The following is a 20,539-nucleotide window of genomic DNA, read 5'->3' on the forward strand; positions in this document are numbered from 1 at the left end:
GAGGAAGGTTGACAGAGGAGGTTCTTCTCATTTAATGCATTTGCAAATTGAGCCTGTAACACGTTTCTGTTCTGGGAGAGTGCTGGCATTGTTCCCCTTTCACCACAGCCCTGCACTGCTCCAAGTGCATTTACTCTGTTACTTGGGTAGTGACTTGGAGCAATGAGACACAAAAATCCTCTCTGAACACTCATGCATGTTTCACATGTGCTGGGTGCTCTGGCTGAGGCTGAGTTAGCTCATGGCATCCTTGGGCAATGCTCCTGCATTCCAGCACCCAAGTTAAGCAGCCACCACGGCCACTACAGCTGCTTGCTGGTGTGGATGAGATGCATGTTATGGAGAAATCAGCCCTGGAAAGGTGAATCCGCCTTTCTTCAGACCTCAGGTCTTCAGCCCGTTACACATCCCAGCACCCATGGTTGCACTGAAGTCTGTGGAGAGGGAGAAGGGTCTGTGTAACTCTGGTGAATGCCGAGTAGACATTGCTCCAGTGAGGGAGAGGCAATGGCTGAGCCTTTCCAGCCCCAGCCAGAGCTGCTGTAATTCCCATGCCCTTCTGTCCCCCCAGCACAGCTCCAACACACCCTGGGGCTGGCCGTGTCAAGCAGCTGATGCACGCTGCAGATTTGGGAGAAGGAAGTTCAGAAAGTTTCTCTTGCAAAACCTATCTATCAGCCAAACGGCTGTCCCAGGGGTATGCCAGTGCATGCTGCAGCAGGCATCCTGGTGTCCCTGCAAGTCTGGGAGGAGCCTCTGGGAGATGTGCAAGGGCTGCCACTGTTCCCTGTGAGGGGACAGAGGTGCCAGCCCAGGTACTTCCTCAGGAGGAGCTGGTTGGGATTACGTCCAGCCACAGGGTATTTGCACTCCAGGACAAACGGCTTCACCTTATGTCCTGGAGCCAGGAGACACTATTGAGGTATTTCAGAGCCTTCCCCCCACACTTAAGAGACAGATGATTCACATCATGATTGGTAGCACTATAGCTGTGTTTTATATAAGCAATCATATGAAGAGCAGAAATCAGCTTGCTGATATTTCCATACAGAGGTATGGGAAATACTCCCTGGCATTCCCAGGGCAGAAGGGATTTCTGTGAGAGCAGGACTTCCCCTGCAGCTAACAGCCATGGCATTTCTTGAGTGGGGGATTCAGCTGTGGATTTTGTTGGAAGAGCGAGCGAGGAAGATGCACGTGGTGCAGGGGTGCTGGGGGCAGGGCTTGCTCTGGTGCAAGGTGCTGTAGGTCCTCAGCCTGTACACTCCACAGTCACTAACCCTCGCTCAGAAACACCATCAGTGTGTAGCCTGGAGGGGTGTTATTGCAGCAGGGCGTCCACAAGCAATTCTGGTTCTCAGACCAGAAGAGGCTCTGCACAGTCTCACCTGCAGACCAGCCACTGAAAGGAGAGTCTCTCGTGACCTGGGCAGAGTGATGCAGTTAATCCCACAGCTGGGAACACAGGCAGCCTCCTCCATCCGCTTCTGGGTGCTTACTGCAGCAATTTCCAGTATGTCTCAGACAGGGTATTTGCCAGTCAGGACCCTTCTTTCTGGTGTCTGCATAGTGTCCTCCTGTGGCTTAAGGGGCCCTTTGTTTCAGCCATTAGATTTACATCTTCCATTTTGCCATCCCGTAAAAGCAATCTTTCCAGTAGCAATGATACCGGGCTGAGGACTGACTGGCTTATCTGCATTTTGAAAAAGTGTGTCCCTAAGACAGGACGGATACAGGCAGGACAAGCCAGGTGAGTGGAAGATCTTTCAAGATCTCCCTGGTCATGGAGCCCAGGTGCTGCTATCACAGGCATCATGTTGGAGGGTCTCTTTTTGTAGTGTGTCCGTGAGACCAGTGAAAAGGGTGCTGCAAAACCTTTGTGGGTGGAGTTTTGCTCCCAGCCTTTGGTGTTCTGCTCCCAGCATTTAATCAGAAATAGTTAAGAAAGTGCAAAACTTGCTGTGGTTTCTTCAGTGTAGAATGTTCAGCATTCAGGGTGCATCCACCTCACACCTTGTTTTGGAGACTGAAAGCATCTGCCAGACTCAGGCACAGCCAGAGAGCCGTGGCAGGGCAGGGTGCAACCAGGGACTCCCTGGTACAGAGGACGCTTCTCGGCTTGAGACAGAAGAGGGACAAGAGGACATGATTTGGAGCAGAACTCCTCCCATCTGTCTGATCCTTGTCTTCTTATTTTCCTTCCAGTTACTACATTGATGGCCGAGTGGCCAAAGTGACGGACTTCCTGAAAACACGGCTGTTAGACACACTCTCTGACCAGATCAGGAAAATCCAGAAAGTGCGTGAGTGCGAAGGTTCTGCAAGGGGTGAGGGGGCACCATGTCCATGGTGCCTGGCCTTGGCACAGCTTGTGGCCAGGGCTCTGGCCTCAGCACCGACACGCTCCCAGAGGAGCTGGTGTGGGGCAGGGATGGAGGGTGGCTACTGAGGTGGCTGTGCTTGCAGCCTAAATGCAGGGAATGGGTGGAAGGACCAGGCAGCACGATGCCTGGCCCCAGTATGGGATGTGCAGTGGGTCAGGAGGGAAGCAGCCACAGGTGCGGCACGTGCGGGTGTGCCAGGCTGTGGGCTGGGTGCACAGGACAGGAGCAGACACTGCTGTGCAAAGCCTTTCTCAAGCAGCTGTCTGACTTGAGTCTCCCATTTGTCCGTTCCTGAAGGGAGCAGCATGTAACATGGGTATTCTCCAAAACTTGCTCCAGGGGACAAGGAGAGGAGGAGGCTCCTACTGCAATGTCTTGCCCTGCTTACTGTCAGTGACTAAAAATGTTGCTTGCAACTAAAAGTTGTGACAGTTGCATTTCCAGGACGATTTTCACTAGTAGAGAATCATGATAATTATGAACAACTGTTTTTTTTTCCTTGATGATCATGTTATAAAACCCAGCTGTTGCTGGTGTGCTGTGTCAGAGCCCACAGCTCTGCCTGGCCAGTGCAGCCTGCACTCCTCTCCCTGCCAGTCGGGGGGACCTGGATTGCATCTCTAGCAACAGGGTAGGTGATGGGGTCTTCATAGGCTCCCCCCACTTTGGCAGGTACAGGGGTCAGGGCTGTGACTAGCCCACTCAGCTGTCAGTCCCAGAAGAAAAAAGGAACCTCTAGTAAGTGCGTAAGTCTTTAGGGACTAGAGATGTCCATCCATCTGTCTTGTCTAGGTTTTCATACCATACCAGTCACCACAATGTCTTACTGTTGAAATTCCTGCAGAGAGAAACCATAGGATGAGTAAACAACTCAAAGAGGCCCCAGGAAAGGGGATGCAAGGGTTGGCACAGCAAAACTGGAGGAGAGGAGCTGCTTGCTGAGTCCTCTGGCACAAGTTGGGAATTGTCCACACATGTGAATGATTCTCCTGCTGTTGGGAGGCATGGCTGGGCAGCCAGTGGGATCAGCGTGGGGGCAAGCAAGAGGCACCTGCTGACCCCGCTCCCACTGGGGATACAATACCCCACCAAAAGTGGTGGCACAAGTCCCACTTCTGCTGAGGGTTGGGAACCTGTTGGGAAGGGAGCAGGACACCATCCAGACCAGAGGCAGCAAGGAGCCACCCTCAGTGTGGGCTGGGGGAACCCTCTCACCCACAGGGCAGGGTTTGGTTTGCACAGGGCAGTGCTGGGGAAGGGCTCTCCCGGGAATGCCAGTGTGGCTGAGCAAAAGCACAGCACTGGGTGCTAATAGCCTCCAGCTTGGCTTTGAGTCCGTGCATCCTGCCGGGGCTGATTAGAGCAGCTGGGCTTGTCCACTTGCCTGTTTTATTGCTTCCTTTCTGACGGGGGAAGGTGGCGGGCTTAGATAATTATAGGCAGGATGCCAACACCTCTGGGGCTTCAGTCAGGGATGTCGACTCTCACAGGCTGTGAGTGGGAGGCAGCCCAGAGCTGGCGTATTTAACATCTTTGAGGGATCCCAGTCCATCTAGCACATTCCAGCGCTCCTCACTAATGGGGCAGGATCCATCAGGCTGCGCGGAGCTCTCCTCAGGCTGCTGGGTTTGCAGACATCTGGTCGCAGGAACTCATCGCCCAACCTAGAGAAGTGGGATTGCGGGAGAGAGGACAGGGTGTTGTGTGGTGCTGGAGGGTGCTTGTGCTGGGAGAGGGCAGCTCCAGTCATCCAGGCCCTCCTGTCCTACCTGACATCTCATGGGTGTTTGTGCTGCAGCTGGAGCCTTGTAAGGGGTGGGCCAGCATGCTTGGACATGCATGTCTTGCCTGTGCCAGGGACCCCTCGGGAGGCGAAGCAGCCCCTGTTCAGCCATGGGGCTAGCTCTACCCATGTCTAGGGGCTTTCACTGCTTTCTTCTCGGGTGCCCACCATTCCTTCATGTGACTCCACTATGTCCTAGTCCTCTCACGCCATAGAGCCACTGGGGCTCAGAGCTCTCTGTGGCTGGCAGCCACCTTGTGTGGGGACATGGAGAGCTGAGGCAACGTGGCAGGGCAGCCTGTGGGATGGAGTGCGTGGGGAGACCATGCGGAAAGAGTAGGGTCTGGATTTGGGAGCATGAGAGCATGTTTGGGAGAGTGTGTTTGGAGCATCTCCAGAAGATGTGTAGTGAACATGTGGCAGTGGCAGAAGAGAGTGAGGAAGTCTTCCACCACCCAGCCATGGAAGGCACCTAGTGATCATGCCAGGGCCAGGCAGGCACTGACTGCCCAGCAGCATCATTACCAAAGGTCTCCATAATTCTCTCCAGGGTGTAGCACAGGAGATGTCTGCCTTGGCTTTAAATCACAGGTTGATGAAACTCATTTTGGTTGCTTTTGTCTCCCACGCAGGTAGTGAACACATACACACCAGGGAAGAAGATCTGGCTGGAAGGTGTTGGTGCGACTTCGGCTGGAGGCATGAACAACCTCTCCGATTCCTATGCGGCCGGGTTCCTGTGAGTTATGCCAGCTTGCCAGTGCTGGGGCACTGCTACCCCTATGGGCTCTGCAGGCTTCAGTGCTGTAAAGCCACTGTGGTTGGGAGAGGGCCAGCTCTGGGCCCAGAGACACCACCTGTACCCCCTTGGTACCCCCCAGCAGCCTGGGGACCATTGTTTTCTCCATAGCATCCCTATTACCCCTCCTCAGCTCTGCTTTCCTGTAGATGAGCCAGTCTCTGGCATGCCCAGAGAAGCGGAGTAAGGAGTGGACAGTGCGGGGTCCCACACCGGTACCTATGGTGTGCTTGCAGGGTATGGGTGTGGAAGGGAGGTATGGTCCGAGCACGCCAGCTCTGGGACCCCAGGGCTGTCATCCCGACAGGCTTGCCTCGCTTGGCAGCTCAGGATTGCCCGGCCCTTCACCTGCTCTGCATTTTTGGTTCAGGCTGCATCCATGTGTCCTTGCTTGCATTCACTCCTGGGGCATCTGCCCAGAGAAGTGCTCAACAGGGCTCTGCTCTGGAAACCATTTTTTCTCCTTCTTCAAAGCTGTAAGCATTCCTGGCTCCTGGGGCTTGCCTACTGGCACAGGGCATCTTGCTGCAAAACTCCAGTTCAGCTCTTCAGAGCTGGCTGTGGTCATGAAAGATGGAGGAAGATTATCCAGGCTTTGTGGGGGAACATGGGGAAATGCCCAGGGTATTAGGGCTGTGACAAGCTGTGAGGGTTGAAGATTTTCCCCTGGGACTGTGAGGAAACAGACTGGTGCAAAGGTCCAGTTCTCTTTGCTGAGACAGCAGGTGCACAGTGCTGGCAGGCTGGGGGAGCACCCCAGGTTTGGGGCATAGGGCTGCAGTGCTGGGGTGCATGCAGGGTCTCAGACACCGTGCTGGGACATGCAAGCCAGGCACAACTAGGTTGGAGGTGGCTGTGGTGGGGGGAGAGGTGTGCAGGCTTGCTGGGATAGGGGTGGTGGAAGCTGGTTAATACCCAGCTCACAAAACCACCTGAAGGCTTGAGCTCAGGTGCTGGGGGCAGGCACCAGGTCAGGTGCATGAGACTTAACGCCTTGTGCTGGAGCACAGCTATGCCACTGGGGCCAGGGGGTCCCCCTGCGGTGGCCTAATTCTGCTCCCTCCATCCCCAGGTGGCTGAACACACTGGGCTTGCTGGCCAGCCGGGGCATCGACGTGGTGGTGCGGCACTCCTTCCTCGACCACGGCCACAACCATCTGGTGGACCAGAACTTCAACCCCTTGCCGGTAGGTCTGCCCGGGGGCGTCGTGCTGATGCTGGCTTCTCCCCGCTCATTTTGTGGGGATTCTTTCCTTGTGACCTGTCTGAACTCTGCTTGAAAATCAATTTTTCCAGATCTGTTTCTTGCAGTGTTAATAGGAGACGTTAGTTCATGTCAAATGCAACATGTTGTAGGCAGATGAGAGAGCGATACCTCTGTAGCTCAAACTTCATCTAGTGCCCAGGCTTGGTAGCATGGTAGGGAGGCTTGTGCCTCTGAGGGATGCCAGCACAGACTGTGGTGTCGGAGAGAGGGAGCAATGTGGCAGGACCACCATGCATGGCACAGGGTGGGCAGCTGGATTGTTAGTGGTGAGCGGGCCCGGGGGAAGCCAGGCTGGAGCTGCATCTCAGTCGGCTCTACCTACTCAGTCAATGAAAACAGCATCCCTGCTACAGCATCCCTGAGTGTCAGGGCAGGATGCGGGAGGTGTTGGTGAAATGAAGTCTGTGCTAACCCTCACAGCATGGCCTGGTGGGTGTCTCTGGAGAGCAAACCAGTGAGCTGGAGACTATGGTCCCCTGCTTGTGCTGCTCCGGGTATCTCCAGGAGCACTGTGGGCTGCTGCCACACGCTCCCCTCCAGCAAGACCTGTCAGCTCTGGGGTCCTGGGCTGGGGGGATATTGGGGGACCTTGAACATTGTTTGAGATGAATCTGAGACTGGGGCAAGCGCTTAATGAATCTCTTTGGAAGAGCCAATTCCCCTGGCCAAGCCATATCACCCCCCTCCGCAGGGCCTCAGGGCCCCCCCAGATTGCTCTCAGCTGATGGGTGCAAGCTAGCTCCTGCCTGCCGTGCAAGTGGGGACAGCAGGTGGTCCGTGTCCAGTTCTCTTGGCACAGGAAGGGCAGTGGGTGGCCCGTGGCCAGCTCTCGTGGCTCAGCAGGGGTAGCAGCCCCAGAGTGGCTGGAGCAGGCGTGCAGTTAGGAGCTAGATTAAAGCCAAGAGAGGAGTGAGAGGAATAAACCCTGGGCTGTTAAACAAAATGGAGGTCTTTAAAATAGATTTTGCTGTTGTTTTAAAGATGTCTCCCATAAGTTAGATCCTACCCCCCTCATGACTTTTTCCTCACTCTCTGATATTCTTCAGTGTTGATCTCATGTCCCACCACTGTGCTTCTGCACAAACTCCAGTGGGTACTTCCCCAACCCCTTTTCTTCCACTCATGTGCTATGAAGGAGCCACAGGCAGGTACAAACTAACAGGGGGTTTAAAAACTGCAAACACCAAAAAACCTGGTGAGACCGAACTGTGACCTGCTCTGTGGGGCAGCGGCTGCTCTTTTCCCGTGGGAGCTATCAGGGAGATGAAAGCCTCTGGCTGTACCTGCGCAGGGCCGCGGCACTGTGAAATACAATCTGCTCATTAGCTGCCACGACAAAGAGGTTTCTGCACACCGGCTGGGCGTGAGGCAGCTGCCTGCTGAGAGAAGGGCCGTACTGCCACAGCATCAATCGTGCTCCAGCTGGCAGCTCCTCCAGGAGCCAGGGCTGGGCTCCCCTTAGCAACCTTTGCACCTCTTCCTCTTCCCCTGGCACTACTGATCCCTGCTTGTCAGATAAGAAGATGGTGTGGTTTGGGATGCTGAGCTGAAGCTGAGTCTTTTACAGCAGTGTCCTTAGGTGCCAGGTAGCTGCATGGTCCAGGGAGAGTTTCCTGCGTGGTCCAGGGATGGTGCAGCGATACAAATACAGCCCTCCATCCTTGTGCTAAAGAGCTTCCCATATCAAACTAAGTGATTTGTAATACATCGCTGTACGAGTACTGTGCTACTGCCATGTGAGCCCTCCTTCCTGTCCTTCAGCTGGGCCCCTCGGATGCTTCTGGTCTTGCTCCTGTTAGTACTGTCTCTGTTAGAGCATATTACAGTGGGTGGCATGAGGAAGCTTGTAAAATGTGGTGTGGGTGCCATGTTGGGGATTGGGGAATGCAGATAACAGAGGTCATGTGGTGGGGACCGCTGTGGGAGTCTCAGCTTCTAAACCACCACGTTTCTTTCTGCCTCTTCCCCAGGGACTGCAGCACTGGGGGGATTTGTTATGTACAAGAGAAGGAGCAGACAAATCACTGCACTGCTCTATGTATAGCAGGGTGATAGTTGCTGTCATGGGCCATGCTGCTAGCGAGCAAGGGGTACCAGCGCTCTGGGCATGGGCACTAGGTAGCAAACTCGGGCAGCCTGGTGAGGCTTGCTCTGTGTTTTCTGAGGATTAGCCTTGGCTTAAAAGTCAGCTTGTAAACTCTGGCCATGTAAACTGGTGGGAAATGCAAGAGCACCTGGAAATAGCTGCTTGCAGGCAGGAATGCAGTGAAACCTTGAAAGCAGAGGTTTAAACTGGCCTATGCCCTGGCCATGGTGGCTTACCAGTGTAATGCAGCCTGGCTCCCCAAAAATGGTCTCAGGTGCCAGCAGTGTGGCCAAGGGGCACTGCAACTTCACGGTGAAATGAAGGAGACACACTTGTCTCTACTGGGCTTTCCACACACAGCTGGCTTATGAGCTAAGCAGTGTCTTATAGCTTCTGAGTCAGTTTGCAAGGGGCATGGCCTTTGGGCACCCATCCAGGTCCTTCACTCATGAAAGAGCAGCTCTGAGTGCCCATCCTGGCTGCCAGAATTGCCCATCCACCCTCTCCTCGGAGATGGCGCCCTCTAAGTCCATGTGAGGGATGGGTGCAGCAGGGGAAGGCAAGGTTGTCTCTCTGAGCCTCCCTCCAGGTGCAGATCTAAGGAAGTGGGTTTCTTTTGTCGGACTAATGGGAAGCAGAGCAGGAGAAACTGGGCAACATGAGGTTCCCTGGCCTTCACACAGATGTGATCAGGCTGGGGAATAGAAATGTTCCAGCTGACCTTAATGCAACTGAGCTGAAGTGTTTTAATGCCTTGTTATTTTTGAGATAACGTTTTCATGTATGGTTGGAGTGCTTTGCCTTCCTGAGTGATTGAGGCAGCCAGCTGTATAATAGTCAGGGCTTGTACTTGAGAAGCCCTTCAAATAAAACCTTTCACAGGTATGTCAGTCTGCCTGTCTGCACCTAAACCCATCTGTACATGTGTGTGGGAGTGAGGAGCAGAAGAAAGGACGGCAGAAGCAGCACTGATATTCACCCTTCAGAGGGCAGTGCCTTTGAAATGCCACTCTAGCATTTAGTAGCTCTAGGCTCATTTCAGGCATGCAGTGTACATACTCCATCTCTTTCCTTAATATCTCTCTGAAACAGTCCAGAGGGATACAATACATTTATTTCACTGGAGAACCCCCCAGGTAGGTGTGAGCTTTCTCTTCAGATTGTTACAGCATGCTAAAGACCTTTCTGAATGCTCTTCCACTTGCCTGGGTTTTATCCATTCTTTGTAGTAATTTCTGCTCCCTTAATGCACAGTGCTGTAAGGTTATACCTATGCATGGAAAACTGGGCATATTTCTATGCAGAACCCAAGCAACACAATCCCCATGGAAAAGCTAAAGCTGAAATCCAGGATTCCATTTCCTGATAACTGTGGCTCCTCTTGGACCTTCTCCTAAAGACTGTGAATGGTGAGATACTTGGTTCTCCTGAGTTAGGCAGATGCTAAAACTTCTTTTCTGACTATAAGTTTTATACACAGCATGAGAAAGGCCCAGAGGAATCACAGAGTGAAGAGACAGCAGGGGCTGCCTGCTCAGCTGTGGTAGTAGAAGACAACATGATATTGCCTGTGAATTGATGGCGTCCTTGAGAAAGCATCACAGCGGTGCAGAGGTCTGTGCCTGACAGTGCTGTGGTCAGATGCCTGGATGCTGCAGGTGATTTTTCACCTCCTTTGCTTAGTCCAAAGGCACTGAAGAACTTGTTGGGAAAGTTACTGTCTGTCTTGGAGGAGAAAGGACCCCAGACTTGGATCGGGTCTGTCCTTAGTGATCTGTCCCCTTCCTAACCAGGCTTTCATAAAAGCCATGGTGTGAATGAGCTCAGTGCCAGGCCGTGGCTGTCCCTGACATCCCTCAAGGTCCCTAGGGGAGAGCCATGGTGTGAGCCATGCCCTTGGGCTGCACCTGGTGTTTGGGTACCAATGGCACCTGCCCCACACGTCCTGAACACCTCCCCAATAGGACACGGGCTGGGACCCCAGTCTCTGGGTGCTAGGGAGGTCCTGTGCTGGGTAGCAGGGGTGGAAGTGGGTCGCCTGGCCACACTCCTGCCTGCTGTATGTACACACTCCCTGGTGCACTCATTAGCTGAGCAGGCTTGGCCAGAGGCATTGCTAATTGCAGCTGGAGGTCCTAGCCATCTCCCCGGACAGTGCCTCTCCTGCTCCTGCGCTGCACAGGAGGGGGCTCTCCCTAGCTCAAGGCTGCAGGGGCCAGGTACTCGCCCACCTGCACCCATCCCTACCGTGCCATCCACTTGCCTGGTGGCTGCCTGGCTGCTGGGCTTGGCAGTGTCCAAGGGGTGTAGAGGAGACTGGCATCCATAGCAAGAAGATTATGGAGAGCCCTTTCCTGCAAGCACTCCCATTCCCACCACTGAGCCCAGCCAGCTGGCTGTGGGGCCGGGGGAATTCAGCCCTGCTGCTGCACCGGCCCATCTGCACGCCCAGCAGTGAGTCACTGTGCTGCACTCAGGCAGACAGCCGAGCTGCCAGGGGTAGGACTGCGGCTGCTGTTCCCCCCAGCAGGGACCCTCAGCTTTGTGGTCACTGTTGGGGAGAGGGCAGCCAGGTCAGGCTGCAGTGTGCCATGCATCACGCAGGCAGAGGCACTGTCCCAAGCCTGGGAGTGTCAAAGGGTGGGGAGAGGGAGCAGGTCCAGTGGAGCTCGCATACAGATGGAAACTGTTCTGATGACTGTAAATCTGCCACGCAGGCGTCTGGCACCCCCATCTGCCCCGCATGTTGGAGCACTGGATCTGACAGGAGCAACGCCTGCAGATGAGGAAGGGGTGGGAGAGGCGAAGATGGACAGGAGCTCTTGGTATGGGATGTTTGCTCTGGCCACGGAAGGGAGGGATGAAATCCTAGGCAGTTCAAATGTGTGCAGGGTAAAGGCTCTCCCAGGAGATGTCAAGCCAGAGCATGGCCCACTGAAGCGCGGAGTGGAAATGGTGCCCTGCAGAGACATCCCAGCCAGCCTTGGCACAAGCACCTGAAGCAGGTCTGAGCAGGGCATCCCCTCCACTGCCTTGTCCTTTCAACCATGATCATACCATGTCTCAAGAACTGCAGCATCCTCTGCTCCTTGCACCCTCACTGCATTCAGCCTTCCAGGAGCTCTAAGTCTGCTCTGAAGCTTGTTTTACCTGAGATAAAGGAAACATTTAAAGCACCTAAACTCTGCTTGCTGTCACAGTGGGTTAAGGGGCCTTTCTTTCTTAGTGCACCATAAAAAATGTCTCTGAAGTTTGTATGCTTGGCCTGTCAAATGCATCAAAGCCATGCTGCAGCTAGCAGCTCTGGCACCCACCCGCGGAGCTGCAGGACATGTGCAGACCCAGAGCTGGGCTGTTCCTCTCGCACTGGAGACTGAGGCAGACACACACCATCTGGGACCAGCAGCAGTGGCTTGTACTTGGAAGGATGGACACACCACTGCCCATGTCTCCCAGAGGCACTGTGCTAGTGACAGACCTGCCCACATTCATGACAGTCATCCTGGGGCTGTGGAGGAGGGGACACAGCGAAACCCTTCCCAGGCTGGGTTGGTGCTTGCTGGTGGAGCAGAGGGAAGTAGCATTATGATGAAAAGCAACAGAAGAACAGAAAACAGCAAAGCAGTTGCATTTGGTTTCCAAGCCCTCTGATCCAGCAGCTCTGCTCCCTTCCTGTGGCCTCCATCGCCTGGACCATGTTAGGGAGAGGTGATGACAAAAGAAAGGTTTGGCTCTTCCTCCATCTGCTCAGCTCCCTGGAAAGGTAGAGGCCATTGGCTGGGGGCCAGCTTGCAAAGGTCAGGAGTAGGCAGGGGCCACTTCCCACTTGCCACTTTCCCAGTGCCTGGATGGGCTGTCCCCTCGGTGCCACCAGTGCCTGGCAGCAATTCCTGTGACGGCCACTCCTACAGCAGGAATTTTGCCTTAATGTCAGTGTTTGGTCTTTCTCCCTGATGGAGAAAAAGAGCAGATGAAACAGAGACAAGGGAGAGGAGCTGAGCAAAAGGTGCAGCGTCTTGAAGGCTGGGAAGACGTGATGCTCATCAGAGGCTTGGTGGGTTGTGCTGCTGGCATAGCTGGGGAGGAGACCCCAGGCTGTAGGATGAACGGCTGATGCTCAGCCCAAACACGGAACTTGAGGTTCTTCTGGCATCGGTGAATGAGAGTGCTGCTTTCCAAGCCCATGGGTGCACACACATTAGCAGGTTATATGGGATGGGAGCAACTCTCCTGGCTGCCCCCACATTCTGCGCTTTGGGATTTACTGAAGAGCTGTTGTAAAATGTAACCTGGTTTCCTTTCCCTCACCATGAGTAGATACTTAGTCCCCAGGGCCAGACAAGAGCAGTCTGCCATAAGCCCCCATAAGTGCACAGGACACACAACACAGGCACAGTAGCAACTGTTCTGCTCTACAGAGCTGCCCCTGCCCCGGGTAATGGAGCCATTGCCCTCCCTTGCCATGCCCGTCTCTTCACCTTGTCTTCCTTAACTGAAAGGCACTGGGGTGCAGGACTGGCAGTTCCTCATGTCACACTTCAGCTGTAGACCTCTTGTCAGCAAAGAAAGCTTCTAGGAAGATGTGAAGGTGGAAGGTGATGCAGGAAAGAGTGGTGTGAGATGAGGCGTTTGCTGCCATTAGAGCAGGAAGGAAGAAGATCAGAACGGTTAAAGCAACCAATGCCCAGGCAGAGATGTCAGCAGGTTTGGGGGACTGGTGGTGGGCACCTGCAGGGACTGAGGCTATGCAAGAAAGGATTTGGGCAGTGTTGGCCAATCCTTTCATATATGCAGGTGCCTGGATCAAAGCAAGGGTCTGTCCTGCCCAGGATGGGCAGGGCTGTGGGCACAACAGAGGGAAGAGGCAAGGGGCCACTTTGCTGCAGCACCTCCATGTGTGCTGGCCCCATCCTGCTCTGCTGATGCCACCAGGTCCTGGCAGTCCCCTCATTTGGGGCTGGGAGGAGTGTTGTTCCTGTTCATAGACCCTCTCTTGACTGTCCCCCGTGGTGCTCAGGGCACACCTGCACATTCCCCCAGTAAAGCAGCAAATATTGTAGGAGACTGCTCACCAAGCCCTCAGCTCTTCAGGACCTCCCCATAAGGAGGGTGCACATGCAAAATGGCAAACAGCTCATGTCCCTGAGGATGGGTGCATGTGAACTCGTGAGGAAAGCATCAGTGCCCATTCCTGGAGCCGATCATTTTGACTTCAGCAAATGGTCCCTTTGGGGAGAGGCTCTGCTTATCTGCAAGGCACAGGATTTGGGTGAGAAAGCCTTGAACTCCCACAGTCCAAGAAGCACATAAAACTCAGGGATAATGTTAAAAGCGGCATTAGTCCAGCCTTGCTGAAGGAACGACCGGCCGTGGCTTGAACAGGATGTAAGGACCTCCACAGGGAGAAAGCTTTGGATGCTGAGGATCTCTTTAATATAGTGGAAAAAGAAAGAACAAGAACCACTGGTTGGAAGCTGAAGCCAGACAAATTCAAGCTGAAAATAAGGGGTGGGATTGTTAACAGTGCGGATGTTTAACCGCTGGAACAGACTCCCTGGGAAGTGGCAGCTTCTCCGTCCCTCCAAGCCCTCACAACCACAGTCACTACTTTTCTGGAATATGCTTTTGCCAAAAACGAGCCATCAAGCTCAACAGAGGGATAAAAGAGCAAAGCTCCATGCTGTGATGTACAGGAAGGCAGACCAGACAGACCGTATCTCTATACGGGTTGGATGGACTGTGGAAAAAGGCAGATGAAAGTGCAGGAATGGAGCGATCTCTAACAGGCTGTTGAAACTCAAGTGTGTCTGAGTGATGGAGGAAGAGCTTGGGCAGCTTTAGGAGAGGGAAGAGCAGGAGGAAGAGAAGGTGGGTGAGCAGCAGCCAGCTGATGCTGCCAGTGACATGGGGACACAGAGCCATGCCCTGGCAGCCCCAGCCAGAGGAGGCTGTGCACTGTGGGGTCAGCAGCCTGCTCATTTTAAGTTTGGCTTCCTTTGCCAGTTACAGTCCCTGGGAAAGCAAAGGGATACAGCTCTGTTACTCCAGTTTTCTGGTTATGGCAACATCTTCTCACATGTGGTGAGCGCGAAGCTGAACAAACTCAGGTGGGCTGTAGAGTTGCTTTGCTGCCCCTAGGAGAGAGCATGGGGATATATACTGCACCCTTCCTGATGGTTCTGGAGACAGGAGAGCCTGGTTAATAGGTCTGTCTGTCTGAAGGTCTGCCTAATCGGTCTTATTTCCAAAAGCTGCAGTCTCTAAAAGCTCCTGCAATTAATTAAAATGTGCAAAGAGATCAGTTTATGACCCTCTGAGCTTTCCCTGTCTAGTGGAAAGTTCGTGGATCTTCACTGGCCCCATGGGGCTCAGGAGATGTGGCTGGCCTGAGCTCTGCACATCAACTCACTTGAGTCAAGTGCCCCTCCTGGCCAGGAGACCTCCTGAGGCGCAGGACGGCTCTGCCTTCAGGTGCTCCTCGCCTGCAGCTCTGAGGGCTGCAGTGGCAGCACTGCTTAATGGGTCTGCAAAACAATTAAAGCAGGAAAGCTCCCTTGATTCCCGGGGGACTAATAGCAGACCAGATTCCTGTCTGCTATTCCTCCTCTGCTGCTACAGCTGTAGTGCTGGCTCAGCCCTCACAACGGGAGCCCTCTGCGACTCCAGAAGCCAAATCCTTTCTATGTTTGCACTGCTTGGAGCCACACGTCTCCCTAGGCATTGTCAGGGCTGCTTCCATCGAGATGCCGGGCACCACACTGCCAGGTGGGCACTTGTCTTTGCAAGGGGCATGAGAGTGCTGCCATATGGGAGGGGGTGCCAGGTGCTCTCAGCAGTCTAGGAATAGGTCACTGATCAGTGGAAAAGCCACCCTGGTTGCAGCCATGCTGGGTTTCAAGAGCAACTGCTTCCCAAGCTGATCACCATTTGAACAGAAGCCAGTAGCTGCAGGTCCCCATCAGCCCTGGTGTGATTTTAACTCATGCCAGTGGTAGGAGCAGCCCCGGAGCACCAGCCCAACTGGGGGAAGTGCCTGCACCCAGCAAGTTTGTTTCCATCATGCTAGGTGTGTGTGTAATTCATCATCCAAATGCTCAGTGTCACCAGCTCCTGGTAATTTATTGCAAGTAACGTGATTTTTGGCCCTTGCCGCAAGCGGGTTTGCGATGATGCGAAAAGCTGCAGCTGTCTTCAGCACTTCCCTGCAGTAAGCTGAAGAGCTCAAGTACCTCCAGGCCAGCACTGACAACTTTTCTAGCCCTGGGTCGTTTTTCTGGCCCTCCTTTGAACTCTCTTTGGTATTTCCACATCCTTCTCAAAACAGATACTTCAGAGCTAGCCTTGCCAGCAAGGCAAGTTAAAATCACTGCTCTACCCTCACCTTCTGCAGATGCTGTAGGGAGAGGTCAGTCCCCATGCTGCCTTGGGGGCATTGCCTGCACTGAAATACTGCACACTGAGCTGTGGTCATCTCACACTTTGCAGAACAGCTCACCCTGCATCACTGCTGACTGCCTTACTCATAGCATCTGCACAGTTTTTCTCAAAAAAGCTGTGCACCCTTTGCTGGATCAGAAACTCACAAAACGTGGCCAATGCTTCCCAGAGAGACAAGCATCTGCTCAGCTCAGGAGATGCTGAATGGCACAGCTCTTTCAGCTGCCATGGCAAGAGCCCTGGGCTCAGCTCCCCCAGCTCTGCAAGGGAGCAGGGTTTGTCAGAGCACCTTTGGGAAGACTGTATGCCGAGACGTGCGATTTGGCAGCAACCAGGGCAGGTCGTGGGACTAGGCAGCTCCCCGCACCCCACAGTGCACACCTTGCTGCTGCTGAGCCTTGGGAGTGAAGGGAACTGGTGTCAAATCAGCAAACCCCTGGGGACCACCCTGCCTGGAGGGGAGCCATTGGTGCCAGCTCCTCATCATGACAAGTTTGTCGCAAACCCCCTGCTCTTGAGACCCATATGGAAATTTTGAGGGCAGCCACGAAGTCTCTGGCCTCTATCACTCCCATAACCTGTGGGTGAAAGCAGCAACCCTTTGGTGGAAATAAGGAGACGAGGCAAGAAGCCCCAAGGGGGCTGCTAGAAAGACCTAAGAGCCTGAGCTGGCATGTAGCTTGGGGCACTGAACTCATTTATTTTTAACTCATGTTCATGGGGCTAAACACTGCAATCTGTGCTCACTGGCCTCGCAGTAAACTCAAGTAATTACTCATCTAATGACGCCTGCTAATTGGCGTGGCTCACTGGGGAGCCGGCAATGTGCTGGGCACTGCTGCTGCTGCCTGCCAGGAGTCTGAGCAGGGCGGGCTGACACAGCTTCCCACGGCAGGGAAAGGCTGGCACAGCCCCTGCAACGTGGTGCAGGCAGGGACGGCCCCAGGGTGCGGGGCAGCATTGCCAGCCAGCAGGGACAGAGATGGTGGCATGCACCTGCAGGGTGGCACACGTCTGAAGTATTAAACAACTGCATCTCGTCCTCCTCAGGAGCTTCAGTCTCTTGGGCTGAGCCTTCTCGGGATGCACAAGTCTCTCCCTTTCACCTTCGTGTCTCCTCCAGGGCCTGGGTTTTGCAGAGGAAGCAGTTACCAGGCTGGTGTGGCACAAAGCCCCGTGGTTTTGGCTGGGAGCAGTGAGAGAAGAGCAGGAGGTGGCTCTTCTTCAGCATTGTGGCAAAGGCTTACCCAGGAAGTGGGAAGTGGGTTTGGATCTCCCTTTGTCAAGCCAACCCAGTGCTGCTGGAACAGGTCAGCTTCTGCTGAGCTGGGCTGGAGAGAGGATGGGGCCCACAGTCCAGCCTGTCGGGTGGATATTCCCCTCGTGCTACTGCAGCACTGCTCTGTATTTCATCTACTGGCCTCTTCATCCAAAATGCCTATTAATTGGGCTCTTTGTGAGGACTTCCCACCCACGGGATGGGTAGGGGATCTGCAGTTCCACCTGCCCATCCTGCCCTGTAGCCTGGTGCCCTGGACACCCCATTCCACCCCCACTCCCCCCGCCCCTCTGGGGTAGCAGACCCTTCCTGGCACTATCCTGACCACACAGGACTTTCTTCATGCCTCCCCAGGCAGTGTGCAGAGCCATAGGGTTCTTGATCCATGCTCCTTTCCACATCAGCAGCCCTCCTCGCCGTGCAGGTCAGACACTGCCAGGCAGAGCAGTGCCTGGTGCCAGCATGACCATCACTACTGGGAGTTTGACATGGCCAGCTGAGATGGGGGATCATCCCAATTGCCCTGGGGCACGTGTTCCTTCTGGGGCAGCCAGTCTGGGTCACGCAGAGGGGGTTTATCCAGAGTGCTCATGAATACGAAGGTGCCCCTGCACCCAGGTGGTGCCCAGTGCACCCACAGACAGCACCCAGAGAAGCAGCGTGAGAGGCTCCATCTCCCCAGCATCACCCAGGGTGTCCAGAGCAGCAGCAGGGCCAGAACCTGTCTTGCAGAATAGCAGGCGAGCGCCTGAGCCTGCTCTTTCCCTTCCCAGAATCCTGCTTCATTTACTGCACACCTCCCAGCTTCTGCAGCGGATGAGTGGGGGGCCCTGCCGGCAGCGGCCTTCGTCACTGCACAGCCTCACCTCCCTTCCTGGGGCTTGGGGCCCATCCTCTGTGCTGAGCAAGGCCATGCCCTGCGGGAAAAAGTAGTATGTGGTGATGTAATTAAAGGCTGCATCATTAATGCATGTGTGCAAAGGCTGAACATTTCCTATTTCTTGAGTGCTTGGCTTCCCTGTGCTATGTTCATGGGTGCTTAACTCCGTGGCAGGCTTTAAAATGGGAGAAATACCTCTGGGAAATGGAGCACCCCCAGCAGTAACCAAAGCCAGAGTACCATGAACAGAGCTGGAGAGCATGGGGGAGCTCTGGTGTGCTCCAGCCCTGTGTAAAGAGTGGGGTAGAGGGAGACCTGCCTGCTCCAGAGACATCAACATCCTGTCTGCATCAGCTGGAGCTGGTGCACAGGGCCACAGCATGGCTGTGCGGGTCAGTGGGAATGCGTGAGGGCATCCTTGCCACTCCCCACATTCTGTAGCCAGCCCAGCCAAAGGCTGAGCCCCTTTAGAGGGTATTGATGTCTCTCAGCGTGGGCAGAGAAATTTATTCCTCCCTTAATCTCTTTCCTGGAAACAGCGATGTCATTTTGGCTTGGACTGCACAAAAAAAGCTCACCCCAAAGCAGATATCTGGCACTCAACATTTTCACCCCCACAGCCAAAATTTTGCTAGGCTGTAAGGAGGGAAGCCAGCCTCTCCTGCCCACTCCCGCTGTGAGTCGGGAGGACCGTCGTGCTGCTGACTGTCCCCTCTGTCCCCCAGGACTACTGGCTGTCCCTGCTCTACAAGCGCCTCATTGGTCCCAAGGTCCTGGCAATCCACGTGGCTGGTCTTCAGAGGAAACCCCGGCCCGGCAGGGTCATTCGCGACAAGCTCCGCATTTACGCTCACTGCACCAGCTACCACAAGTAAGCAGAGTGAGGGAGGCTGGGAGCTGCAGGTGGGGGGTTAAGTGGGACCCCCAGGAGATGGTTACCACCAAAGGCATGCTGGGGCAGGAGCTCAGGGTTTGGCTCCAGCAAGGCAGGTTGGCTTCCCAGGGGACTCCCTTGGGCGCTGCTCTGGCTGCTGTGGCAGTGGAGGGAGCGCGCCGGAATGGCGATGCCTCTGATGAAAGTTGTGGCAGGCCTATGCCTGGGAACAGGGCCGGCCAGGACTAGTGCGGTGGCCGCTGGGCAGCCCCAGCAGCAGAGATCAAGGGAGTGGATTTCACACGAGGGGGCCCCGATCGGTCGGGTTACCTGCCAGGCCGGGCTGCCGCGGAGCCCGGCCTGGTTATTGTTTCGCTGATAAGGTCTTTGAAAGCGCCCCAGCGAGCCAGGGGGGCGGCCACCTCCTCTGCAGACACAAGTTGCTATTGTGGAGGAGGAGAGTCTGTTTCTTTACACAGTCCAGATGCTTTCAACATGCCTCCAGCTCGGTAGGAAACCTTGTCCAGTAACTGACAGGTGCAAAGTGCTTTATAGCCTTTGTTTGGGGCTGCCTGATTAGGCAGGGACAGAGGATCAGTGTCTGGACCTGTCAGTTAGGTGCCCAGGGCAGCAGGGGCAGACGCCACTTGTGCACAGAGCTCCCCTCCATTCTTAGCCTCCTCCTTGTGACACCCGGGGGGGGGGGGGCCTGCCCCAGGACCACCACCCCCCCAGCTCCAGACACTGGCACAGCACCCTCTCGAGCCATGACACCCCTGGCTGAGGAGGGGAAGAGGAGATCAGAAAGGTATCATCGCAGAGCCAGGCTTTGCAATGGGGAGGTGACATCTCCCTGTGGAGGGGCAGCTGGGACAGCAATGTCCCCTCTGGATGATGGCTGCACAAGGCTGGTTCTTGCAGAGACCCCCAAACCACTTCTTGGAGGTGATGGTCCCAGGGCATGTGCCAATGCACCCCTTAGCTCCCGGTCTCCCCTCTGCAGCCACAACTACGTCCGGGGGTCCATCACCCTTTACATCATCAACCTGCATCGCTCCCGGAAGAAAATCAAGCTGGCGGGGACACTGCGGGATAAGATCGTCCACCAGTACCTGCTGCAGCCCTATGGCAAAGACGGGCTCCACTCCAAGTAAGTGTAATGCTGATGGCTGGGGCTGCCACCACCACCCATCCTTGATGCCACCACCCTGACCCTCTCCTGGTCCCACAGGTCCGTCCAGCTCAATGGGCAGCCACTGGCCATGGTGGACGATGGGACCCTCCCCGAGCTGAAGCCTCGCCCGCTGCGGGCTGGCCGCACCCTGGTCATCCCCCCGCTGACCATGAGCTTCTATGTGGTGAAGAACGTGAATGCGCTGGCCTGCCGGTACCGATAGCCCGTGGCCCAGAATGGACCTGCCAGCCCCGCTCCTGCCTCTGTGCACTCCCCAGGACACGCTGCCTCCTTGGCAACCCCCACAGCCTTGCAGCAGGGCCACGTCAGGTGGGCACCACGTCGTGCCCCCATCCTTGCCCCCTGGATGCCCTCTGGCCTGGCACCCTCTCCCGCAATGTGACTGCAGAGCTCCGCTTGGCTCTGGCCACCATCCTGCCGGAGCGGTGTGACGGTGAATTTGCAGGGCCTGCTGCCATCCGTCCCGCGAGCTGCGAGAAGCACCCGGGCTCCGGTGCCCACCGGCTGCTGGGCAGGCCTGGGGTGCTGAACCCTGGTGTAGCCCTGTCTCTTATA

General features: G+C 55.1%; 1 protein-coding gene across 2 annotated transcripts in view; it reads left to right on the forward strand.

The window, feature by feature from the left end:
- The window catches only part of HPSE2 (heparanase 2 (inactive)), a 111,471-nt gene extending 90,949 nt beyond the window's left edge, over positions 1–20,522 (forward strand). For both annotated transcript variants that reach the window (XM_026851345.1, XM_026851346.1), the window contains 6 exons: positions 2,206–2,299; positions 4,800–4,906; positions 6,039–6,153; positions 18,641–18,786; positions 19,793–19,939; positions 20,021–20,522. In XM_026851345.1, the coding sequence (XP_026707146.1) occupies positions 2,206–2,299; positions 4,800–4,906; positions 6,039–6,153; positions 18,641–18,786; positions 19,793–19,939; positions 20,021–20,186 (775 nt within the window). In that variant the 3' untranslated portion in view covers positions 20,187–20,522. The remainder of the gene's footprint in view (positions 1–2,205; positions 2,300–4,799; positions 4,907–6,038; positions 6,154–18,640; positions 18,787–19,792; positions 19,940–20,020) is intronic.
- The last annotated feature ends 17 nt before the right edge of the window (positions 20,523–20,539 follow it).

The sequence above is a fragment of the Athene cunicularia genome (genome assembly GCF_003259725.1).
Source record: "Athene cunicularia isolate RWA chromosome 6 unlocalized genomic scaffold, athCun1 chr6_part1, whole genome shotgun sequence".
NCBI lineage: Eukaryota > Metazoa > Chordata > Aves > Strigiformes > Strigidae > Athene > Athene cunicularia.